The sequence below is a fragment of the Streptopelia decaocto genome (genome assembly GCF_964273445.1).
Source record: "Streptopelia decaocto genome assembly, chromosome: 12".
In the NCBI taxonomy this organism is placed as follows: domain Eukaryota; kingdom Metazoa; phylum Chordata; class Aves; order Columbiformes; family Columbidae; genus Streptopelia; species Streptopelia decaocto.
This window is the reverse complement of record NC_138667.1, coordinates 17,511,475-17,536,691: the sequence shown is the minus strand read 5'-3', so window position 1 is coordinate 17,536,691 and position 25,217 is coordinate 17,511,475. Positions and strand designations below refer to the sequence as shown.

General features: G+C 50.8%; 1 protein-coding gene across 2 annotated transcripts in view; it reads right to left on the bottom strand.

The window, feature by feature from the left end:
- LOC309445052 (protocadherin alpha-C2-like) overlaps nucleotides 1-22,061 on the bottom strand; it is a gene marked incomplete at its 5' end in the record, with an annotated part of 97,485 nt that extends 75,424 nt beyond the window's left edge. For both annotated transcript variants that reach the window (XM_082063495.1, XM_082063496.1), the window contains one exon: nucleotides 19,481-22,061. In XM_082063495.1, the coding sequence (XP_081919621.1) occupies nucleotides 19,481-21,931 (2,451 nt within the window). The remainder of the gene's footprint in view (nucleotides 1-19,480) is intronic.
- Between the last annotated feature and the right edge of the window lie 3,156 nt (nucleotides 22,062-25,217).

Sequence of the window (25,217 nt, the reverse complement as noted above, 5' to 3'; positions counted from 1 at the left end):
ATTTAACTTCTTGAATTTCAATTAACTTTTCACATGTACAGACATTTTTTCTATATTACATGTACTAAAAACTGTAATTCCACCACCACCCCCCCACACACAATCAAAAAAAAAAATCAAGGACATATAAGTGCTCCTAAAATTACAGTTTTGGAGTAGGTCCCAGTGTCTTGAATTATAAGTATGGAGTTGCTTCCAGTGCCTTTTAAATATTTAATGCTTTCTTTTTGTTCCATTCATATTCTTAGGGATCAATGCAAAGATCCCTCCGCAGAGGGGAAAGATTCTCCTTCAAATGGTCCCATACGGTTATATTTTTAACTCCAAATGGGGCGGCCTGAAAGCACTTCAAGACAAAACTTAGTCAACGCCCAAACTTAAATTTTTTACTGAAATTTCTATTGGTAAACACTGAAAAATTATAATCTTCTCATTTTAATATAAAATGGGTGAAAATATTCCTCACTAATAAAGGAATTATGATCTATCTGCATAGAAATCATCTTTAAGTCCACAGGGATTTGCACTATAGAAGAGTTTTGAAGAATGAGTGACAATTCTCTTTCCTACTTCAAATGACTGGAAACTCTTTTCTAAGCATCTCTAACATAATTATGCTTTATTTTAAATCTTGGTGAATCTAAAGCATGTACAGAAATGAAGGTACAGAAACTGCAGCTTCTACCCACTCCTGATTATTTGAATATTAATGCCATTTTAACAACTTGCAAATTTTGCAAGAAATATGTAAATTGCATACAAACATATATAGTTGATTCTCCAGTATCGTAGCCACCACAATCATCAGCACCAAATTCATAATGACTGATTTCCTTCTGTTTCTGAGGGCGGAGAAGTTTTCACAGTCTCTGCCTCTGTTCCACATCTCAGCTCAATTACTGCATAGCCTTTGGGTTTGCTACGTAGGTCACGTCTGTGCTTACCCATTTCTGCATATTGGCAGCTAAGAAAATAAAATACCCAAAGGTGACATCCCAGATTTATTTTGCCCACTATCAAAAGCTCCTAAAAAGGTGTCTCACGTTTCAAGTTTTAAAATTCACCTGAATGACTGAAATACAGCAAGATGTAAGGAGATACACGTTGGTTGTTCTCGTTACAGAGATCAGTGATACTTTTGCTTTTTTAATTTAATTATTCAGACCATTAATGTGTTGGTAACCTGAGCTTCAAGATCCTGGTCAATAGAAACATGGAAATTATTTGTACCAGGGTGGTTTGCTTGTTTGTGGGTTTGTTGGTTTGGTTTGAATATCATCTTTGTTATAAACGTTTTGCAATTATGAGCTACTCTCCAGCCAAAGATATGCCCTCAAGACACAGACAGGGTTCTTGCAGCCAGCTGCTGTGTTAAGAGATTGCCAAAAAGGTTTTTAGCTCCCCATTACAAAGGTTCTAATTCAGCCTCTTTTTAAAATTCAGATCCTCAAAATAATCAATGATATTCCCAAAGCATACCAATGCATTAGGCACAAATTCTTCTCTACATACTGCCAACTGATACTTTCCTGGAGTCTACCATTTCTTACTGAAAGATATTGATGCTTCTGCTTTTGCAAGGTTTATTCCACCACCCCCCTTTGCATAGTGAAGGACCCAAGACGTGCGCAACTCTCTGCCACTACAAAGAGCAAACCTTTAAAGGGATTATGACTTTGATTAAATACTAGGTGAACCGTCATGAGTAAGTAAAACAACAAATATTTGAGAGAAGATCTTTCCTTGACAGTAGGACTTATGTGAAAAATGTATTCAGAAAAGAGAGGAGAAAGAGAAAAATGATACAAAAGAGGAGGAACTCATCCCCCTCCCCAAAAAAAAGACAGACAACCCAGAAAACATTTCACCTTATCAACAGACAAATAAGAGAAGGCATGATAAACTAATTGCATAGTTAAGAGCAAATCAGGAATCTTTTCTAGAACATGGGAAAACTTACTAAAAAAATCACTGCTTGGAAATTCCAGTGCTATAAAAGGAACTGCTATATAGCTGAATATGTATCTGATTATCCAAAGAAGTTGCTGAAGCTACCCTTACATAAAGGTTCAAAAAGGGGCTGGCATTTACATTTATTTAAAGGTACAAGAATGATTTCAAAAACGAAAATAAACGTAATGGTTACAGACTTAGGACAAGCTCTAATAATTGTAAATTAGGATAAAAACAACTGCAGGAAGAAGATTATACCATGTCTGAGTAACATGGGTTCTTACATTTGCCTTAGAAACATCTGGAACAGCTGTTACCACAGAGTACTGGCCTAGACAGAGCCAACAGTTAGTTACTGTTGTGTTCACTAAGAAAATCTGACAGTCTGCAGGCAAAACATCTCAAAACTTCACAAAAATATAAAGATTACTCACAACACCTATTAAAAATACAACTAGTGTTATTCGGCGTATAAGTGAACTGAATCTTGGACGAGTGACGCAGCAACTCCCAGCAGATCAGACCTGCAGACATAACCACCTTGTAACCCCACACCGTGATCAAAGAAAGATATTCTCTCCTGCAAAGTCACCCAACACACTACTGAGAAGAAACCAGCCTGGGCAGAAGCTCAGAATAGAATTATTTTAGATTAAAAAAAAAAAAAAACTATTAATTGCTTAGAAAGACAAATGAGCACTACAAAATATGTTTCTTAGAGATGCTGGATATTGAATTCCTCCTAGTCCACCACAGGCTTACCCTGGGCATTGCAAAGCAGCGTCTTAGCTCAGCAAATGACCCACCCCTCAATGAAAAAAACTGAATCATTGGAGGATCAAAAATAACTTAAAAAACAAAACAAAACAAAACAAAAACAACACTACAATCACAGGCTCTATACAGTGTAGTTTAGAACCACTCATGGATCAGGTACTTGCACAGACTCTTATCATGCCCTTACTTAACTATCTGAGGACAGTGGCTCAGCTTGCAAGGTATTTAGTTTTCACTGTCATCTTTACCTTCAGTTATGTCTGAAAGTCCTAAATATTTGTGGGGGAAAAAAAAAAAGATATCTTTTGTCATCCCATGACCATGTTTCACCCAAAGAGATCTTTGTTTTAGGAAAGATATAAAAGGAACTGAAGTTTCCTCCAGGCGCCATGAAATGACACCTGCTCTCCTGCAAATACCCTCAGTACCTTCTTCCACACTGACAGCAACCCAGTGAAGACACAGGTCATGTGCCTGGGAGACAAAAAGTGAAAGGAAGAAGTACTTACCACGAGGACAGCACTCAACCGATCACTTTGGACCTGCTGCACTTGGATGCAGGGTCCTGGCACCTGTAACCTCGAACCACTGGGAACATTCCCAGCATCACCATTTGGGACGTTGCCATTACCAGGCCCAAGACCTACAGATGCCCTGTACAAGTAGGTATGGGTCAGTTTACCCACACCAGTGACCTCCAGCATGTCTGGTGGGAGGTGGGAGCTGGGAAGCATGTGCACGCTATAGCAATACTTTTTATAATCATCAGGTGGGCAGCAGCAGCTGCTGCAGCAGCAAGTCTGGCAGCGACACAGTCGCACAATGGCAAGAAAGAGGAGGAATGCCGCAAATATGCAGGAGACACAGGCAAGGGAAACAATCAAGTAGATGTTTGTAGCGTTGAGCAGTGGCGGTGGCTCCCCGCTGTCATCAAAGTCCGGCAGTGCCTGGGGCAGGGTGTCAGCCAGCAAGATGCCCACCGTCACGGTAGAGGAGAGTGGCGGATCCCCATGGTCCCGCACCACCACAACCACCTTGTGCTTGAGGAAGTCGGTGGAGCGCATGGAGCGCGTGGTGCGCAGCTCACCGGAGTGCGGTGCCAAGCGGAACAGCGTGGAGTCCGAGGAGTGGGCAAGGTGATAGGAAAGCCAGGCGTTCTGCGCATTGTCCTCATCATCTGCTACCACTTTGGTCACCAGGTAGTCCTCATCAGCCAGGCGGGGCACAACTTCAACAGCTACTGAGCCATTCTGGCTGGTGGGGTACAGGATGGCTGGGGCATTGTCATTCTGGTCTGAGATGTAAACATTCACAGTTATGGCAGCACTCAAGGCTGGTGACCCACTGTCCTTGGCTTCCACTTGGAAACTGAAATTCCTAAGCTGCTCAAAGTCAAAGGCACGTGTTGCATAGATGCTCCCATTGGCCAAGCTCACAGACAAAAAGCTGGCCAGAGCACTGCCTGCAACTGTGGAATTCCTGAGCATGTAAGTGACCCGTCCATTCTCTCCCACATCAGGGTCAGATGCTGAGACCTGGTAGAGAAAAGCACCAAGTGGATTGTTCTCCTCCACAAACACATCAAATGTGTCAGCACTGAAGACAGGGGCGTTATCATTCACGTCAGAAATCTGCACCCAAAGCGTCTTCTGAGTGGTGATGGGTGGAGAGCCCAAGTCTGTGGCAGTAATGGTGACGTTGTACCCACTGATCAGCTCTCGGTCCAGAAGCCCGCTTGTGACCAGGCTGTAGTAGTTTTCAAGGGAAGGCTTTAACTGGAAGGGAAGATTATCAGGGACCTGGCAGGTTACTTTCCCGTTCACCCCAGGGTCCTTATCCGTAATACTCAGCAGAGCTATCACTGTGCCAGGAACAGCATCCTCAGGAATGGGACTGGAAAGGGATGTAATTGTTATCTCTGGACCATGATTGTTCACATCAGTGACTTCCACCAGCAGCTTAGCTGTGCTGGACAAGCCAAATGCCCCGTTATCCCTTGCCTCAATAAGCATTTCAAGGAGAGGTCTCTGAACAGCTAAAGCACCATTGACTGTCACCTCTCCAGTGTGTGGGTGAATTAAGAACATTCGCTGCAGATCAGCAGAAGTAGTATTGCTAAATGAATACCTGACCTCTCCATTTGGACCTTCATCCAAGTCCGTGGCATGCACTTGCACTACCAAAGTGCCACTGGGAGAGTTTTCCAAGATACTCGCCTTGTAGACTGAGTGCTCAAATTCTGGTGCATTGTCATTGGTATCCAGCACAGTCACAATGACCGGGACTTCGCCGGACTTTGGAGGATTCCCACCATCTTTGGCTGTAAGGACAAGTCTGTGAGTGGCTTGCTGCTCCCTGTCTAAGGCTTTCTTCAGCACCAATTCAGGATATTTACTCCCGTCCCCGCGTGTCTGCATTTCTAAATGGAAATGTTCATCAGGGCTCAGAGTATAATTCTGGACACTGTTGGTACCTTCATCAAGATCCTGGGCATTGGGGAGTGTAAACCGTGCCCCAGGTGACAGGAACTCAGGCACGTTTATATGATATTCGCTTAAAGGAAAGCTGGGGGAATTGTCATTTATGTCCAAGACTTTAAATTCCATCCTATAAAGCTCTAAAGGGTTCTCTAACACGAGTTCATAATTCAGAAGACAGGCAGACTTTAATTCACAAAGCTGTTCTCTGTCTATGGGCTCGCTAACAGTCAAAGCCCCCGTGCTTGCATTTATATTAAAATATTGCTTACTTGAACTGGTGATCATGCGAAATTTCCGAGCTGAAAGTGTAGCTGCATCTATTCCTAAATCCTTCGCTATGTTCCCAACAGACGCTCCACTCTCCGTTTCCTCAGCGATGGAATACACAATTTGCCCGTTCGCGGTGCAGCAAATAAGGCAGAACACCATTAAATAGCCCCGCATTCTTCCTCTCCCGGCTCAGCTCCCCGCAGACCGGCTCAGCAGGAACATAATCCAGAATTTCAGCAGAACCCCTTTGAAGTTCCCAGCGCGAAGCCAACGGCCACCGGGGCGCACGGGCGGGCGAGGAGACAAGTTGACGGGAGGCACCCCGGTGGCTTCACGCACACACACACACCGCCCCCCCCGCCCCGCCGGCTGCCGTGCGGGGAGAGGCGGCAGCTCCGCTGCGCTGCGCCCGCCGCCGCCGCTCGCTGTGACCGGTGCGGCGGGACCGTGTGCGCCTCTTACACACGGGTGGCGGTTGTGTCGCCACCTAGAGGTGGCGGTGACACCTGCGCCGTCGGGGGAGGCGGCTGCGTTCCGGAAAAAAAAAAGGGGGGGGGGGGGGAGAAGTGTCTTCCCCCCCCAAACCCCTTTCTTTTTCTTTAACGCCCACGGAGATCCAGGGGGGCCTCGGCGTCCCCGCGGCACGGGTACCTTGGATATATTTCCATGGAGGAGATGCGGAGCAGACCCCGCTCCCTCCCTCTCTTTCCCTTGCAGGAGGGGCAGGGAGAGAATGTCAGAGTAGCGCGGTGGAAGAGAAACGTGGATGAGAAGTGACAGGCATTGGCTAAACATGGGTCAGCACAGTCCAGACATGCTCCAGCTGAGCACAACATTTCCCAGAGGGGTTTTAAGAGCACAATTAAAGGAGGCTGTCGACTCTAGCCTGTTAAACTGTTTTTTTTTTAAAAGGAAGGAAAGAAAAATGCAGAAAGAAAAAAAAATAAAAAGCCTCTTTCCTGCTTTACCGTCTAGACAACCTAAATTAACACGGATTATTGGAGAGAAGAAGGATCTCTCCTCTGACAGACCCCAGTTTGATCACCCACAGCCACAGACGAGCTCCCATCCAGCCCACCAAAGCAGGATGGGGACGGCTCAGGTGCGCAGGGGAAAGTGGGAGGCTGCAGCAGTCAAATTACTTGTAGAGAAGTAAATAACGGCACCAGAAAAGTCTTGCATTTAGGACAAACCCAGCAACTAGACGGAGAGACACGGACACCACACAGAGATAGCAGATCACATGTGACAAAAAATTTAAAATAAATTAAAAAAAAAAAAAATCAAAGCTCTCTGCTCCCCTGACTTTCAGCATTGAGGGCACAGTTAGCAACTATCCCTAAGCTGGCAGGAGATGGCAGAAAGCATTTCAAAATACCTTCCTGGAAAATCTTCCTGGAATGACCTTCAGCAGTAATTTAGCCCTGACAACCCCTCCAGCCACCTCCATTTCCAGCTTCCTTCTGTGAGAGTTTATTATCCTGAGATCCTGATCGATCAAAAGCAAGAGGCTCTGAACGTGCTGCAAGGACAGATCTTAACCCTTCTTGTGTTCACTGTGCTTCCTTATGCAGCTGAGAATTTCTGGTCAAGTGAAGAAGAACATTTCAACCATTCATAATATCAAGGCCTTTCAAAATAGGAGAAAATGAGGAGCACGGCCAAAGTCGTACTTTACATTAATAAATAAATACATCTGTTTGTAATCTCACAACTCAGCAAAACCTCACAGCGAGGTTCCTCTCCTGTCGGCACTAGAGCAAACCTTGTTCAGCCCCAGCACAAGTATTTGTGGATATTATGACTTTTTAACGCCAGTAGTATCTGAATGTTGCATTTCACTTCTACTGTGTTGACGCTACAGCACCTGTTAGAGGTGGGAGGTGAAGGGGTACAGAGAGAGCGGAGCGGGGAGGACAAGCTGAGTGCAGGAGCTGCAGAGCTGGTGTGCCTCCACCTTAATTCACACACTATGCAAATTTAGCCAATGGACTATTGCACACACAGTATACAATGTAAATATTTATGGTATACTATTTACCTGGTCTTTTAGCTTGTTAACTGCACAAATCTCCAGTTCCCACTTACCCACCATAAACTGTTATCTAAGACACCCTTCTCTGCCACAAATATTCCCTAGGCCCCATTTCTGCCAGGATATTATGTCATCTACAACATATTAAAAGTTGCTGGTTTTACTGCTCTGTAGTGATGCACAGTCATTATAAACACCTGGAAGCAATGCAATAAAACCCGCTAAAGTCACAGAAAAGACTGATAAATTCCTCTTAACATTGGCCTTGGGCAAAGATAAATTCATCTGCCTTGGAAGGCTGGGGCAGACGGGTGTTGGTGTCCTAGGTACACACGCAGATTCTACTCACCCAAGAACTGTTGAACAGATAACCACACTCAAAGGCGGATTTTCTTTAAATCTTACCATTAGAATAAGAAGCTGTGGTTGTGCATACTGGTGCCTGAAATACCAGTGCCAGAAGAAACTGATTAAGAAACTGGCCAAGATGAGTCAAAGTAATTGTACATGTGCCTCTTTCCAATATGTACTCACCTTTTAGAAGCATCTGGCAGCCTACACCAATTTTGCCTTTAATTCACTAATTTACTACTCATTTACCATCTGAAATAACTTCTTCAGCTTCCTGCTACATCTTTTATTTTGTAGTGTTGCCTAATGTTTGATTGCAGAGCTCGAAGGGAACCTGCCTTTGATTTTCTTTCTTTTTAACACCACTTTTAAACCCTACAACCCTGCTTCAGCATTTTGGCATCCCTTGTCCTATTGTCCTTTTTCCACTCTCTGCTGTGGACAGTGACATCCCCAGCGCCACCTCAACACCCAGCTCCTAGCACACCAGCTTCCCAGTCCAGTCTGGATGAGGACCTGATCCACACACTGCCCAGGCAGACAGCTCTGGATCATGGCCAAAATCCAGTGCTTAGTAATATTAAATATCCAGGGCCAGTTACACCACAGCCAGTGCTGCCGTGAAGGGAGTAATACCATTGTGCCATGGGGGAGGAAGCCAGTCTTGCCCTGTGCATGAAGCCACTGCTCTGCTCAACAGAGTCCCAGGCCCATTCCTCCCTGTGTGTTCGTGCTCTACATCTCATATCCAGCTGCACCAGGGGTCTCATGGGTGCCTTTCCACTCACTTTCTCCACTGTCACTCTCGTTTGGCTGCCCTTCCACTTAATCCCTCTTTTCAGGATCTCCGATCTCAAAATCTGAAGGAGCTGGGTTTCTTTAGCTTGGAGGAGACTGAGGGGCAACCTCATTAATGTTTAGAAATATATAAAGGGTGAGTGTCAGGAGGATGGAGCCAGGCTCTTCTCAGTGACAACCAATGATAGGACAAGGGGCAATGGGTATAAACTGGAACACAAAAGGTTCCACTTAAATTTGAGAAGAAACTTCTTCTCAGTGAGGGTGGCAGAGCCTGGCCCAGGCTGCCCAGGGAGGTTGTGGAGTCTCCTTCTGTGCAGACATTCCAACCCGCCTGGACACCTTCCTGTGTAACCTCATCTGGATGTTCCTGCTCCATGGGGGGATTGCACTGGATGAGCTTTCCAGGTCCCTTCCAATCCCTAACACTGTGATTCTATGAAAGGTCTCCTCTCCATCTCAAGTAGCTTACCCTAATTACGTTATTTGCACATCAATCGCATTAAACACCTTTAATGTAGACACTTTCCTTGGTATCACAGCAGATAATGTAGCCACTGTTTAAAATCTCTGATCTCGCGTTTTCCTTCAATCTGCCATCTCCAAACAGTTCCCTAGTCTCTTCCCTCAATTTGACCCAATCTTAAAGCCGGTTTGAACTGAGTCATTCAACTCTTCGTGATGCCGATGGCATGGTCTGGGACCTCCGCGGTCTCACCCACCACTACACAACCCCTCTCATCATCTCCCTTTCCCCAACATGCTCACAGAACATTTCCTCCACGTCCCTCCACCCAACAGGCAGCTACACCGCTGCATGTAGACAGCCCCTGAGCCCCGAGCACTCCTCACGTACTCTTTCTCCTGCCCTGTTTTATATTTTTCAACTAATCATTCCCTTTTCGGGCAATAAGAAGTTATTGCCCTCTTCGGGCAATAAGCTGGACTAATGACTCGTATTGTGCTTGAAACAATACTAGTAGTGTCAAGAGAAAATTGTTAAACGAGCAAAGGCACAAAAAAAAGGTGAATAGTAAAACCAGGTTCCCTCGGAGGTGTTGAGCACATGGCTGCACCACACTCGTGTTTGAATATCATAATCTACGTCAGTGATTATTTAAAGGCTCTGCGTTCACGGGCAATGCACCAGACGCCGTGCAGACGCGGAGCGCTGCCTTCGGCGGAGGTTTGCTGAGAACAAACACGGTCCGCTCAGTACTCAGGCTTGGGAAAATCCCAGGTGCGCCCACCAGAACTGAGGGGGCCGGCTGATGCCAAACCGGGACACGGAGATTCAGCAGGAGACAGTAGAAGCGGCTGAATCCGCTCGGGACAGCGGACGGAGCGGCAGCCCGGCTGTTTCTCCTGCGAGCGGAACCGATGAAAGCCCCGCAGCGGCAGCTGCATCGGCCCGACCGGCAGCCCCAGCCCTCATTTCCACCCGGAAAGGACCACGTGAAAAGCTCGTACACTGACGGGAGCCCGACAGTAAATAGAAACTGCCTACAGACTGAGGAAGCCCGGAGCCACAAACAGGAGAACCTCCTCGGACCGAGCACAAATGACCAGCGCGGAGCCGCCGACGGAAGTGCCGGGACCCCGGTAGCGCCCCTCTCATGTGGGCTCCTCCGGGCAGAGATGAGCGCAAGGACGAATCACCAGGCCCCTCCCGCTAGGGACCCGGCGTGGCAAGCAACTCGCGCTGTCCCCCGTGGGAGCCCCCCCGACCCGCCGCACGGCAGCACGGGGCTCATCCGGTGTTGGTACCGCAGCTCCGACTCTCCCCTCGCCCCGCTCCGCGAACGCAGCCCGTGCGGGCTGGCAGAGCGGGCAGCGATGTCGGGATACCCTTCAACAAGCCACTGGAGCTCGCAGTTGCTACGTGGGGACAGCGGGAGCGGAGATGACTAAAAGGAGCCCAGAAGAACAACGTCGTAGGCAGAGGATTTCTAGATTTCAGGGAACCCCACGGAAATCCTCGTTACTCCACATCAAGCCACAGAAATACCGACTCACAACGTTCCCTATATCGCAGTCAAGAATCAACTCCTTTTGAACACGAGGGTGGAGAGTGCCCTATTTACCCCCAGTTACAAACCACCAGGCTTGGCGGAACCTGCCCGGGGGGCACCAGCGACAGCGGGTACAGGGAACCGGTTCCCGTTCGTGCGGCAGAGCAGCTCCGAGCATCATCACTCCTCCGGCAGTCCTACCGAGTATTTCCCTGCCTGTAAAATCCTCAGCTTTGAGGCTGCAAAACAACCTCCGGCCACCACGGCGGTGCCGGAGCTGCCGCCGCGGCTCCGCAGCCGCGCCCCGCCCCTTCCGCTCTCAGAGCCGCCCACGGAAGCGCTCGACAGCGCAGCCGGCTGCCGCCACCGCACCGTGCTCGGTAACATCAGAAGCATCGTTCTGCAACACAATATGAGGCAGGACAGAGAGCCTGAGTTTGCAGCGACTGGCAGCCCTGCGCGAAATTGTTCTCTTTTATTCAAGACACTGACTGGAGGTTCTAGTGCCTTCTGTTCACGATTCCTGCCCAGACTATGCTACGAAGTAAAAGCATCCACGAGCTCTGTTTCTGCAGTTCAGATTGCTTTACCTTTCTAAAAGAAACACTGAAATACTTCCTGGCAGTGTACGTCTATAACAAATCCCGTTCAGATCTTCCGTTCATCACTGCAGTCAGAGAAACTATTAAAAACCCACACTTCCCCTGCCCCAAACGATCGCATTGAGAGACTGCACATCGCCCTTAATCATAGCTCAAGGAAACGAGTTTCTTTTCACATCTGTGGGCAAATGCTGTGCTTTTCCGCCCTCTTCTACAGAATTAAACCTTCTTAAAAACTTAATTAGGAGCTTCTCCTTAAGGAGATCCCTGTTTGCCATTCCTGCCTTCTTTCACATCCGTGAATGAAGAAAAGAAAGCGGCAGCCCTGGGATAAGCCTTGCTAATCACATGCGAAAGCAATTCGCTCATACTTAACAGGTGATGACCCACTCCCTTTACACACATCAGCTATCGGACACGATCAAAGGAGACTAGAAACACAATCCCTAGCAAATACACAAAGAACTCAAACGTAAAACCCTTACTAAATCTAAAACAAATGCAGGAAGGAAAAAGAAATTCGTGGGAAACGTTCACATTTTTCTATGTACCAGTACGAGATAACCCACTCAAACTATTTTTTTTTTCTCCCAAGACTGACGTGAAGTTTTAAACGTCCTTTACTGGATTTCTGTAACCTTTAAGTACCGTTCTTGTAACTTTGGAACCAACGACCTCCGATTTTATTTTTTAGTCCACTTCGTTTGTGTAAAACACTTCCATTAGCACAAAACCCAACAAAATATACGTTTCTAAAAGAAAATACGCCGTGGTAAAGATATCACTTTGACCAAAAAAAAAAAAAAAAGTATGTTAGTTCTTCAAACGTGTGTCTGGTGAATTAAACGCGTAGCGGGAAGAAGAGTGATACAAAAGTACTGCACGTTCTTACCGCCACGGCAGCCCTGCAAACTTTGTGGGCTCCCAATTCCCACCAACATAAAAATTTTCAACTCTCCACAGCACGTTTCTGGGGTGGCTGAGGCAGAACAGACGGCACAACAGCAGGAAGAAAGTGAGATCAGGTCGTAGGGAGAGGCGCAAGGAGACCGGGGAGCACTCGCGCCCTCAAACAATTCTCCACTTTTTCATAAGGCATCCTATGCCTCACTCCACGTTCCCCCACATTTTCACCGAACTTGCAGTTAGAACAATACTCATGAGCTCGACCAACGTTTCTCCCTCCCACTGAATAACTAGCAAAGCACGTCTTTTGGCTTCTAAAGACTGGTGAAACCCAACAACCAGCGAGGGTCTGAATCAGCAAAAACCACAACGATCCTCACTGCACGTGAACACAATATTCATTGAACCGTAACTACACCCGCCTTCGAAGATAATTAGTACACTAATTACAGTCGTCGTGAGGGAGCTACCAAACTCCCAGGTACCTCTTGAGAGATTCCACACATTGAAAACCTCAAAAAAAAAAATCAAACACAAAATAGAAGATCTGGCAGCACCGATTACTGTCATTTCACACTAGGAAGGAGGGGAGAGCGGAAAACTTACAACGTTAAAAATACCTTTAATCGTAAGGTCGGACGCAAGAACACACACACAAAAAAAATTGCGAATACACTTACCACTGTTGGAGCAAGTGAGGAGAGAGACGGACCCTTCCCACCAGACCCGTTCTCAGCCGCGGGGCCGGGCGGCGGCGGGAAGTTGGGGCTGAAAACCATCAGGTCGCTCTTGCCCGCGCCGTCCGCCACGCACAGGCTCCGGCTCTGGCGCTGCGAGTACGACCAGCTCCCCACTTCGCTGGCGCACACCAGCGTCGCCGGCCCGGGCCCCGCCAGCACGCCCGCCCGCGGCGCCCAGCGCGACGCCCCGTACAGCACCACCGCCAGCAGGAACAGGCTCGACACCGCGCAGATGGCCACCACCAGCCACACGTTCGTCGCCGCCGCCGCTCCTGTCGCTGCCGCACCGCCCTCCGCCGGACGTAGCCCCGCCCCTGACGAGGGCGAGCCCGCGGCCGCCAGCGCCGCCTCGGCGCCCTCCACCAGCGACACGCTCAGCGTGGCCGTGGCCGAGCGCGCCGGCTCCCCGTGGTCCCGCACCACGATCACCAGCCTCTGCCGCGGGCCGTCCGCCTCCTCCAGCGCCCGCGCCGTGCTCACCTCGCCGCTGTACAGCCCCACGCGAAACGGGCCCTTCCCCCGCGGCTCCCACAGCTCGTAGCGCAGCCACGCGTTGTAGCCCGAGTCCGCGTCCACCGCGCGGATCTTCGCCACCACCTGCCCCGCCGGCGCCCCCCACGCCGCCCACGCCCACAGCGCCCCCGAGACCGGCCCCGACGCCACCTCGCCCGACGACCTGGGCCCCGGCCCGCCGCTTCCAGCCGGCAGCAGCGCCGGCGCGTTGTCGTTCTCGTCCACCACGAACAGCTGCACCGTGGCGTTGCCGCACAGCGGCGGCTCCCCCGCGTCCACCGCCCGCACCTCGAACTGCAGCACCTGCACCTCCTCGTAGTCTAACGGCTGCAGCGCCCACAGACGCCCACTCTCCGCGTCCACCGACACGTAGCTCGACGCCGGACGCCACCCCCCGCCCGCCGACGCGACACCGCCCACGCCGCCCTCCCACACCGAGTACCGCACGCGCCCGTTGGCCGCCTCGTCCGGGTCCCGCGCCCACACACGCGCCAGCTCCGCGCCCGCCGCGTTGTTCTCCCGCGCCAGCACCGTGTACACGGCGTGCGCGAATGCCGGCGCGTTATCGTTCACGTCCGACACCGGCACCCGCAGCCCGCGACGCCCGCGCAGCGACGGCGACCCGCCGTCCTCCGCCCGCACCTCCACCTCGTACTCCGACACCCGCTCCCGGTCCAGCGCCTCCCGCAGCACCAGCGAGTACGACCCCGCGAACGTCGACACCAGCCCGAACGGCGCCGCCGGCCACACCGCGCAGCGCACACGACCGTTCGCCCCCGAGTCCCGGTCCGACACGCTCAGCAGCGCCACCACCGTCCCCACCGACGCGTCCTCCGGCACCGGCACCGACAGCGACGTCACCCACACCTCCGGCGCGTTGTCGTTCACGTCCAGCACTTCCACCAACACCTTGCAGTGTCCCGATAGAGCGGGCGTCCCTTTGTCTCTTGCTTCTACTGTGACTTCGTAACTGTCCATTTCTTCGTAGTCTAACTTTCCTCGGAGTCTGATTTCTCCGTTCTTTTCGTCGATAGCGAACATTTCTTTAATTTCTGCAGTGACGTGCCTACTAAATAAATAAATAATGTCACTATTGATTCCTTCGTCCAAATCTGTGGCACTAAGCGTTAGTAATAGACTCCCGGGTTCTGAACCTTCTAAAACTTTTACATTATACACAGACTGGTTAAACTGAGGCGCGTTGTCGTTCGCGTCCAGCACCGAGATCACCAGCTCCATGGTGCCCGTCAGAGACGGCCGGCCCCCGTCACTCGCCGTCAGCACCAACCGGTGCACAGGCAGCGTCTCGCGGTCCAGCGGTTTCGTTAGAATAAGAGCCAAAGACGCTCTCTGTTCGTTATTCCCCTGATGATCAAGAGTGAAATGCTCAGTGGGGCTGAGGTTATAGGAGAGCTGCGCATTTGCTCCGATATCTGCATCCGACGCGCCCTCCAGCGGAAACTGAGACCCCGGCACCGACGATTCCGCGATGGTAAAGGCTTCCTCCCTCACGCGGAAGAGCGGGGCGTTGTCGTTGATGTCCGTGACCTCCAGCTCCACGTGGAACACGCGCAGCGGCCGCTCCACCAGCACCTCCAGGCGCAGGGCGCACGGCGCGCTCTTCCCGCACAGCTCCTCCCGGTCCAGCCGCGAGCTCACCACCAGCGCCCCGCTCGCCCCGCTCACCTCCACGCTCGCCCGCCGGCCCTGCGACACCAGCCGCAGCCGCCGCGCCTCCGCCTCGCCCGCCTCCAGGCCCAGGTCCTGCGCCAGACGCCCCACCACCGTCCCGGCCTTGGCTTCCTCCGGCACCGAGTACCGCACCTGCCCGCCGACCAGCGCCCAGGCCGCCTGCAGCACCAGCACCCGCACCACGGGCCCCCACCCCTCGCCCATCGCCGCCACCCACCCGGGCCCCGCACGGCTCCCCGCTGCCGCCCGGACGCCCGCCTTAAGGCATCCCCGGCAGGCGCGGGGTCCCGCTCCGCGTTCCGCCGCCCCGCTCGTCCCAGCCCACCGCATTCTGCCTTTCGCCACCACCCACCCGCTGACGGCACCGTGACAGCGGCTCGGGGTGGAGCTGCTGTTTATTCTCGGCGTCTTCGCGGCCAACAGCGACACCTGGTGTCCCACCGCGGCTCCTTCTGCGAGCAGCCATCTCCCGTCCTCTGATCGTGCCCCGCTGCGGCGCTCCGCTCCGGGAAAGACGGGTCGTGGCTCCGCCCGCTCGGCAGACAAGTTCCGCGATTTCCCTTCGGAACATTCCCATTCGTCAAAAAACGACAATAGGTGGTTCTTCTTTCTCTTCTCTTCTTCTCTTCTCTCTCTTTCCTTCCCTCGTCTCCTCTTGTTCTTCTCCTCTTGTTCTCCTCTTCTCCTTAAAGGCACTTCACTTGATACATACTTGCCAAAATGTTTCCTAAAGACCTACGTTAACCCAGGACTCAAACCTGAGAAGGTCTTAACTGAAAAGAACCGAATCCACTTCTGACTTCCTGACTTTGTCTTCCCTACATGTTGGCGAAGAGGCGTAACTCAGTTTCCTTATTTACTTATTTATGAAGAGAGTTCATCTGTTTCCTCTGTAGAAGACTGTATCCTTGATCTGCCATCTATGGTAAGTACTCAGGTATCCAGAAGACATAGATTTACATGGAATTTGTGTCTAGTGCAGCAGTAGAAACGGGTAGAAATGGCTTACTTTTTCATGGCTTTGTGGCAGTGATGTAGCTGAGCAACCCCATGCACTCTCCTTGGTTTTCATACCACAAATACTAACGTCAGGCGATCATACTTTTCTTAAAATGTGTCTGTCTGTAACAGAATGGGTTTTGCCTTTTGAAATATGAGTTCAACTTAAGAAACTAGCAACGCACACGAAGTCCAAAGACTTTTAATTCCATCAGTCCCTAACCATATATGTCAGCCCAAATGTAACCCATACAGCACAATATGTCTTGGAAGGGTGAAATAGCTTAGGGAATCTGAGCACTGTAGTAGACTTTATGTGACTCAGTAAAGTACTTCCTTTAAGTTGTATTCCTCACTTGTAGCTGCACAGTGACTGATAAGTTCTTTCTTACCTTCTTAGGCAGGTAGGCATTCACAGTACAGCAAAATAATGTGCCCATTACTGATGGAGATGAGCTGCTGAATTATACATTGTATCATCTACACATGCCATAACTGAAAACAACACAAAAGGGTGCACCACTGCTCTGGTAAGGTACAGTTTGGTTTACATGTTCCCAGGCCACCACCTCATCCATTCAGATAAAGACACCAGGGCCCTTTCTCTACACAACTACGGACTCTTCCTCCTAACCCACCACACAGACCAGGCAGCCCCACAAAATAGATGATTTCACATGGTAGTGATTTGCTGGTTCTGCCACAGAAGCATCAGCGATGCAACAGGTGGACAAAACCAAAATAAAGATACCAAATGCTAAAAAAATCCAGACGGATCTGTCGATAGATCATCTTTAATTACAACTGTTGCTATTCTAGCAAATGTTTTTATTTATTTCCAGGTCTCCACTGTCAGAGCCAAGTTCAAGGATCACTGTTCAGAATTTCAGGGGAGCAGGCTGGAAAAGCAAACAGGTTTTGTCCAGCCTCTCACATCCCTCCTGCATTGCCAGTGTTTCTGTACCCACCTCTGTAAAGGTGGAAACAGAAATTAAACCCGAACCCTCACAGTATTCTCTTGAGGTAAACCTCATCCAAAGAGACTACAAGACAGTGAACAACAATCATGGCAAGGCATACAAATTCTGAAAGCAAGCAGTCAACACTACAGGGTGTTTCAAAAAGATGGACCCAGTTTCAAAGCAGTATATTTTATGGTGGCAACATGTTACAATTACACAAAAAATTACAAATGTATTGAGTTATCAAGTTTTAGTAACCTTTTTATAAATGCTCCCTACACCTGCTGTACTCTATGCCCTGCCCTTTCAAGTGATAAGAGTTTCATTCATGGGTGGTTCATGGTTGCAGAGATATAGTGATTTCAAATTCAGTCCATCTTTTTTAACATGCTATAATTAGCAACATAGCTTTTGCTCACAATTACTGACACATCTCCTGAGAAAGGCAAGCTAAGCCACGCTGTCTATGGAAGAACCAAGAGTGCCATCCCATTTCATATTGACATCATCATCATAAGGCACACACACCACCAGACACAAAATAACAGTTTATTTTTAAAAGTATTTTCGGGGCGGGGGGGGAATATATATATATATAGCCTACTACTGCAGAGTACATGGAACCAGCAGAGTCAGGAACCATAGCTGAGGTCCTTCTACAAATATATTCACTCATCAAAAACAACTCCTCTAGCAATATATCTTGCCTAATATAGGACTATAGCGGCACATTTTCCACACCTACCTTGGTTCATGCTCTTCTGCCATTACATACTTTTTATTAGAAAGTACATTTACATCGTACTTGGAAAGGGACAGCATTAAATGCTTCTAGTATCTTTTCCATGTCCAAAGTAATTCTGTAGTACTTCACAAACTAGTATATGCCATACAAGGTGAACAGAGAAGAACCTGGAGTACCAACTATGGTCACCTTGTGTGATTCCTGTTTCAGAGGAGAATCAAAAAAGGAGGACAGACTTCTGATTAAGAAAAGAGTGGAAAACAGCTCTTGACAGCAGCCAAAACGAAAAACTTGATTGAAACTGCCCTATCTGCAAGACAGGAAAACATTCACAAGTGAAGACATTCCATACAAAAAGAAAGGAGGCTGAAAGACTTTAGAGCTGTGATTAACTACATAGATGGGAGGCAAAACAAAGCTGGTCACTTGAGCAAGAAAATAAGGTCAACACTGCAGTCGAGCAGAGATCTTCATCAGAAATTGTGCCGTTTAATATCACATCAAGGGATCTCAAACTCACAGACAGTGATCTAACACAGGTTACAGATCATACTACCCTACAGAGCTGGGTTAAAATACAGGTCTGCTGAGAAGAACTGCAGAAGGAGTAGATGATCCTGAAAACCTAGATGAGAAAATGACAAAAGATTTTCCACACAATACACCACAAAGCTGGAGATGAGAAAAAGAATGTGGCTTCGACAGAGACTCTGAGGGACTCTGAAATGACTTAAGGTTCTGAAATGACATATTTGACATAGAGAAGACAGTGATGTGGATCTATTGGCTCTGTTCTAAGTGCCAATCAGAATAGTAAGACTCGTGAGATCGGGGAAGAAAAAAAGTGCATTTCATCCAAATTCACGGAAATAAAAGACTCAAAACCACACTGAATATTTTGTCGAGGTCCTTCACTTCTTAAAATGGTAAGAAAAGGGGAGACCAGGAAGAGTTTCAGAGGCAACCAGCAAGATGACGAAAGATTTAGAGCAGCTTCTGTTTGGGGAACACATCCTCATGTTAAAAAAGACTGTGAGTGAAGACAACAGAGGACTTCAAAGCAGAAGTGCCATGAAGAATGACAGGAATCAAAGACATGAAATACTAGATAAGACAAGACCGCGAGAAAACCCATCCGACTTAAAGATGTCTGCCTTTCAGAACTGGTTTGGACTGGACATTTACACACCATACTTTCAGTTCCAATTTGTGCTGTCATATTTCCCATTCATGTCAGGCTTTTCCACTAAAAGATAGGAAGTGCTAAAGAAAACACCAGCCTACTTTATCACAACTCAAATAGAAATAAATGAGTAAACGATCATGTGAAGCCATTGCAATTGAGGTCGTGACGCTATTAAAAAAAAAATAAAATGGCTACAGCAATTCAGATAACCAGGAAGAAGAGAAAGTGGCATAAAAAAAATCTTGCAGTGGTGTAACAGTTTGCAGAGCAAAAAGAAACGAAGGACACTGCAGCCGGCAGACAGTCAACACGTGCCAAGCACTAACCACCGGCGGGCCCGGGGTGCTCAGCCCGGATCCCTCCACCGCGGGCCAAAGGATCAAGAGAGAAGGAACACAGCAGGGAGAAAAGAGAGAAGAGCGACAAAGGGGAAGAGGCGAGGCAGGGAGGGCGACTGACCGTGTCCAGGAGAGCGGGCGGCTCCGGCTGCGTCTCCTTCGCCGCGGGGCCGGGCGGCGGCGGGAAGTTGGGGCTGAAAACCATCAGGTCGCTCTTGCCCGCGCCGTCCGCCACGCACAGGCTCCGGCTCTGGCGCTGCGAGTACGACCAGCTCCCCACTTCGCTGGCGCACACCAGCGTCGCCGGCCCGGGCCCCGCCAGCACGCCCGCCCGCGGCGCCCAGCGCGACGCCCCGTACAGCACCACCGCCAGCAGGAACAGGCTCGACACCGCGCAGATGGCCACCACCAGCCACACGTTCGTCGTCGTCGCCACTCCTGCCGCGGCCGCACCGCCCTCCGCACCCGCCCCCGCTTTCGACGACGATGAACCCGCGGCCGCCAGCGCCGCCTCGGCGCCCTCCACCAGCGACACGCTCAGCGTGGCCGTGGCCGAGCGCGCCGGCTCCCCGTGGTCCCGCACCACGATCACCAGCCTCTGCCGCGGGCCGTCCGCCTCCTCCAGCGCCCGCGCCGTGCTCACCTCGCCGCTGTACAGCCCCACGCGGAACGGGCCCTTCCCCCGCGGCTCCCACAGCTCGTAGCGCAGCCACGCGTTGTAGCCCGAGTCCGCGTCCACCGCGCGGATCTTCGCCACCACCTGCCCCGCCGGCGCCCCCCACGCCGCCCACGCCCACAGCGCCCCCGAGTCCGGCCCCGACGCCGCCTCGCCCGACGCCACGGGGCCCGGCCCGCCGCTTCCAGCCGGCAGCAGCGCCGGCGCGTTGTCGTTCTCGTCCACCACGAACAGCTGCACCGTGGCGTTGCCGCACAGCGGCGGCTCCCCCGCGTCCACCGCCCGCACCTCAAACTGCAGCACCTGCACCTCCTCGTAGTCCAACGGCTGCAGCGCCCACACACGCCCGCTCTCCGCGTCCACCGACACGTAGCTCGACGCCGGACGCCACCCCCCGCCCGCCGACGCGCCCCCGCCCACGCCGCCCTCCCACACCGAGTACCGCACGCGCCCGTTGGCCGCCTCGTCCGGGTCCCGCGCCCACACACGCGCCAGCTCCGCGCCCGCCGCGTTGTTCTCCCGCGCCAGCACCGTGTACACGGCCTGCGCGAACGCCGGCGCGTTGTCGTTCACGTCCGACACCGGCACCCGCAGCCCGCGACGCCCGCGCAGCGACGGCGACCCGCCGTCCTCCGCCCGCACCTCCACCTCGTACTCCGACACCCGCTCCCGGTCCAGCGCCTCCCGCAGCACCAGCGAGTACGACCCCGCGAACGTCGACACCAGCCCGAACGGCGCCGCCGGCCACACCGCGCAGCGCACACGACCGTTCGCCCCCGAGTCCCGGTCCGACACGCTCAGCAGCGCCACCACCGTCCCCACCGACGCGTCCTCCGGCACCGGCACCGACAGCGACGTCACCCACACCTCCGGCGCGTTGTCGTTCACGTCCAGCACCTCCAGCTCCACGCTACAGTGATCCGACAGCGGCGGCGTGCCTTTGTCTCTCGCTTCGATTTGCAACTCGTGTAAATGGACATCTTCAAAGTCCAGGGCGCCCGTCAGTCTGATCTCGCCAGTCTTCAGATCAATATTGAATAGATCTCCGTTCCCTGCAGGAACCGAACTGACGATGCTGTAAGAAAACTCTTTATTGAGACCCTCATCCGGATCCGTGGCATTCAGTCGCACCAGCAGCGTCCCCTCCATAGCGTTCTCAGGCAGCTGCACTTTATACACTGACTGGTTGAACTGCGGCGCGTTGTCGTTCGCGTCCAGCACCGAGATCACCAGCTCCATCGTGCCTGTCAGAGACGGCCGGCCCCCGTCACTCGCCGTCAGCACCAACCGGTGCACAGGCAGCGTCTCGCGGTCCAGAGATTTTGCGAGTACCAGAAACAGGGATTTCCTATTATCATCAGAGGATTTAACATCAAGAGTAAAGTGCTCGCTGGGACTGAGTGTGTAGGAGAGCTGGGCATTGGATCCGACATCTGCATCCGACGCGCCCTCCAGCGGGAACCGAGACCCCGTCAGAGAAGATTCCGCGATGCTGAGATTTTTCCGGGCGGCGGGGAAGAGCGGGGCGTTGTCGTTGATGTCGGTGACCTCCAGCTCCACATGAAACACGCGCAGCGGCCGCTCCACCAGCACCTCCAGGCGCAGGGCGCACGGCGCGCTCTTCCCGCACAGCTCCTCCCGGTCCAGCCGCGAGCTCACCACCAGCGCCCCGCTCGCCCCGCTCACCTCCACGCTCGCCCGCCGGCCCTGCGACACCAGCCGCAGCCGCCGCGCCTCCGCCTCGCCCGCCTCCAGGCCCAGGTCCTGCGCCAGACGCCCCACCACCGTCCCGGCCTTGGCTTCCTCCGGCACCGAGTACCGCACCTGCCCGCCGACCAGCGCCCAGGCCGCCTGCAGCACCAGCACCCGCACCACGGGCCCCCACCACACGCCCATCGCTGCTGCCGCCGCCGCCGCCGCCCGCCCGGGCCCCGCACGGCTCCCCGCCGCCGCTCGGACGCACCGGCTCTCCTGCCCGCCCCGCGCCGCCCCCCCGCGCTCACAGCCGGGCTCTCCGCCGCACCGGGGCGGAGTCGCCGAGCCGCTCGGCGGCAGTTTCTGAGCCTGCAGCGACACCGTGTGCTGCTCCGCCGCCGCACACGCTCCCACCATCGCTTTCGCGCTGCTCAGCTCTGTTTTTGGCTCTTCTTCTTTTTTCTTTTATTTCCTTCTTCTTGTCTTTTCTCCTTTTTTCTTGTTTTTTTTCTTTTGTTTTATTTACTTTTTTTCGACTCTCATTTTTCTCTTCTCTCTTTATCTATTTCTCTTTCGATGCTTATTTGCTTTTTAACTGCATATATTCTCTTTTACCTTTTTCCTCCCTTCCTTCGATTACCTTTCTTCATTTCTCTCTTTCTTCCTTCTCTTTCCTATTTTTTTCTGCTTCTCTTTCTTTCTTTTCTTCCTTCCCCTTCTCATTCATGTCCTGCCGTGCAATTTCCTTTCCTCGTTGTCATCCTTGCCGCAGCCGAGGACGTCAAAGACGGGGCCATCAGCGCTAATTAATGGGCAGCTGCGGCGGTGCGCGGTACTCTAACCGAGGCTGGGCTGCCTATACTTAAGGTGGGTGAGTTCTTGTTATCTTCTTCTGATTTCTTCCTATCTTTCTCCTCGTTGTCATCTTCCTTCCTTAATCACTTCCTTGAACATTCCTTCCTTCCTTCCCGCTTGCTTGCTTTTTCTGTGCATACTATCCTTTCTTTGTGTCCTGGGTTCGTCTGGAATTCATAATATTCACTGGAAGGTGGGTAGAGACACAGCCAGGACAGCTGACCCAAACTAGTCAAAGGGAGATTCGATACCATACAACGTCATGCCCCGTATATAACTTGGGGAGCTGCCTGGTGTAGGGAATCACTGCTCAGGTGATCGCTGCGAGAGACTGGGCTGGGCGTTGGTTTTCTGGGCGCTGAGTGATTGCATTTTGTATCCCTCGCTTTCTGTATTCTTTTATTGTTATTATTGTGGTTGATGTTTATCTCTTCCTTTCCTGTTCCCTTATATTGTTGGGGTTTGGGTTTTGGTTGTATTTTCTTTTTCCCCAAACCATAAGTTTTCCCTTTTGTTTCCCAAGTCTCCTTTTCTTCCAACCAGGGAGGGTGCAGAGGAGTGAGCAAGCAGCCATGTGCTCCCAGTTGCTGGCTGGGGCTAAACCATAACAATTTTCTTCTTCCTTTCTCATCTTATTTGTCTTCCTCTCATCTTTTCATCCTATTTTCCTCTTTCATCCTTCTTTTCTGCCTCTTCCTCTATCCCCCACCCTTGTCCTACCCTTGCTTCCCCTATTCTATGGCTTCTTTATGTGTTTTTTCTTTCTTTTTTCACTCTTACCAATATATTTTTACATGTCTACAACACTCTCGACATGAAGAATGGGCATGCCTTTTGGCAAGAGCTCCCATTTGTCTTCCTTACTGTGTTCCATCTCTCCACACACAGAACAATCTTCCTTCGAGTTCTCTGGCCTATGTAAGACAGACAGACTGCCTCTGCACTGCCCCTTCCTCCCCTTCTGGTAGAAGACCACACCTTTCAGCCTGCAGTCCTCTCAAGGACCCAGAAAATAACACACCAAGGCAATCATGAGGTGAAGAACAGCTTTGCTACATCAGAACACATTCACTCCCTGGGAAACACAAGTCCAAACCCCATGTACTTGGATGTCCATGCAACAGGGTGAAATGCATCTAAACAACACAGGGAGTCTTTCATTTGGGTAATCACACCTATTACAGCCCAGCACTCCAACCCTCCAAGAAGGCCGAAAAAGCATGGGGCAACCACAGCTCCCAATCACTCTTCATATACCTTGATGAAGAGCTATTCTTTCCACTTGCAAACCAAATGTCAGGCTCTTCCCTCCTCTTGCACACAGGCATGCACGGCTGGAACAGCACAGAAACAACCTCAGTAGGCAGGGGCACTAGACCTCAGAGAATACTCCTCCTTCATTAGCATGATCCACACGTCACAAAGCCAAACAAGAGACACTAAGGGAAGACCATGGCAATTTAGATGAGAACATCCCATTGATGCTTAACTTCTACACTCTGAGAAATGCATTGGGGTTCCTCCCCAATCTGTTCTTCTGCCACCAGCTCACACTATTCCTTGAAGCAGCAGGAAAGCAAAGAAAGTAGGCAATGATGCTTTGCTGCTCAAGACCTTCAGGCATCACAATCCAGGCAACATTCCATTGATCCAACATGAAGATGCCACGCCAAACCAGGAAGAAAAGTACATCTGTCTCTCAAACATACCTTCTTTAAATAACATTGACTTACCTGCAGCATCACTGGTTGCTTCTTCAGAATAAGAAACATTTTCCGCACACGAGAATTGTTTCTAAGGGACATGTTCCCTTACCGTTACCAGTGATTTCTGGTAAAACTGGAGAGAAAAAAACCCTTTCATTCTCCAAAAGCAGTGAAGTCACTGAACAGTGCACAGCGCTCCCCTTTGCATTCTATCACAAGGGAAACAGAAGGGACACCTGAAAGCCAAGGACATTCTTTCAATGTCAACCTCATCTCAAGACAGTGGAAACACCATCTCCTTCACTGATGGCAAACCACCTAAACACCTGCAACCTGACAGCCACTAAAATATGTAGTCTGCATCTCATCCAATATTACCAACACGTTGCCACAGAGTGGGAAGAAAAAGCTAAAAGGGTGGGAAGTTATAGAAAAAGGAGAGAAGAAAACCAACCAGTCCCATCCTGCTGTATTGAAATGTAAGGTCTGCCAACATTTTGGATATGGGGAGCACTTCTTCCCCTGCCTAGTAAGACTAAGAGCACAACGATAAAGAGGAAGACGTTCAGCGAAGGCTGGCAGCATGATCAGAATTTGTACAAGTTTCTGTTTGAGCAACAATGTTCCACTTCAAACACAAGTGATTAAAGGCATGTATGTCAGATGATTTCACAAAGTAGCAATATCACAAAAAACAACAGTGCCCAAACATATGCAGAACTTCTAGATGTTCTAAGGAGACTGTGGGAAAGTAGCACTGTGTGCTGGGAACAAGTTTTTCTACTGGCATCCTCTATCCCATGCCCTGAGAACAGGATCTCACCTAAACAGACGTTGTCCAGTCCTTCCCCAATGACAGATCATCTTCTGCCCAGCATCTCCATTTCCCTCAGGCAACACCCTTCACTGCCCAAGCTCACACTCCC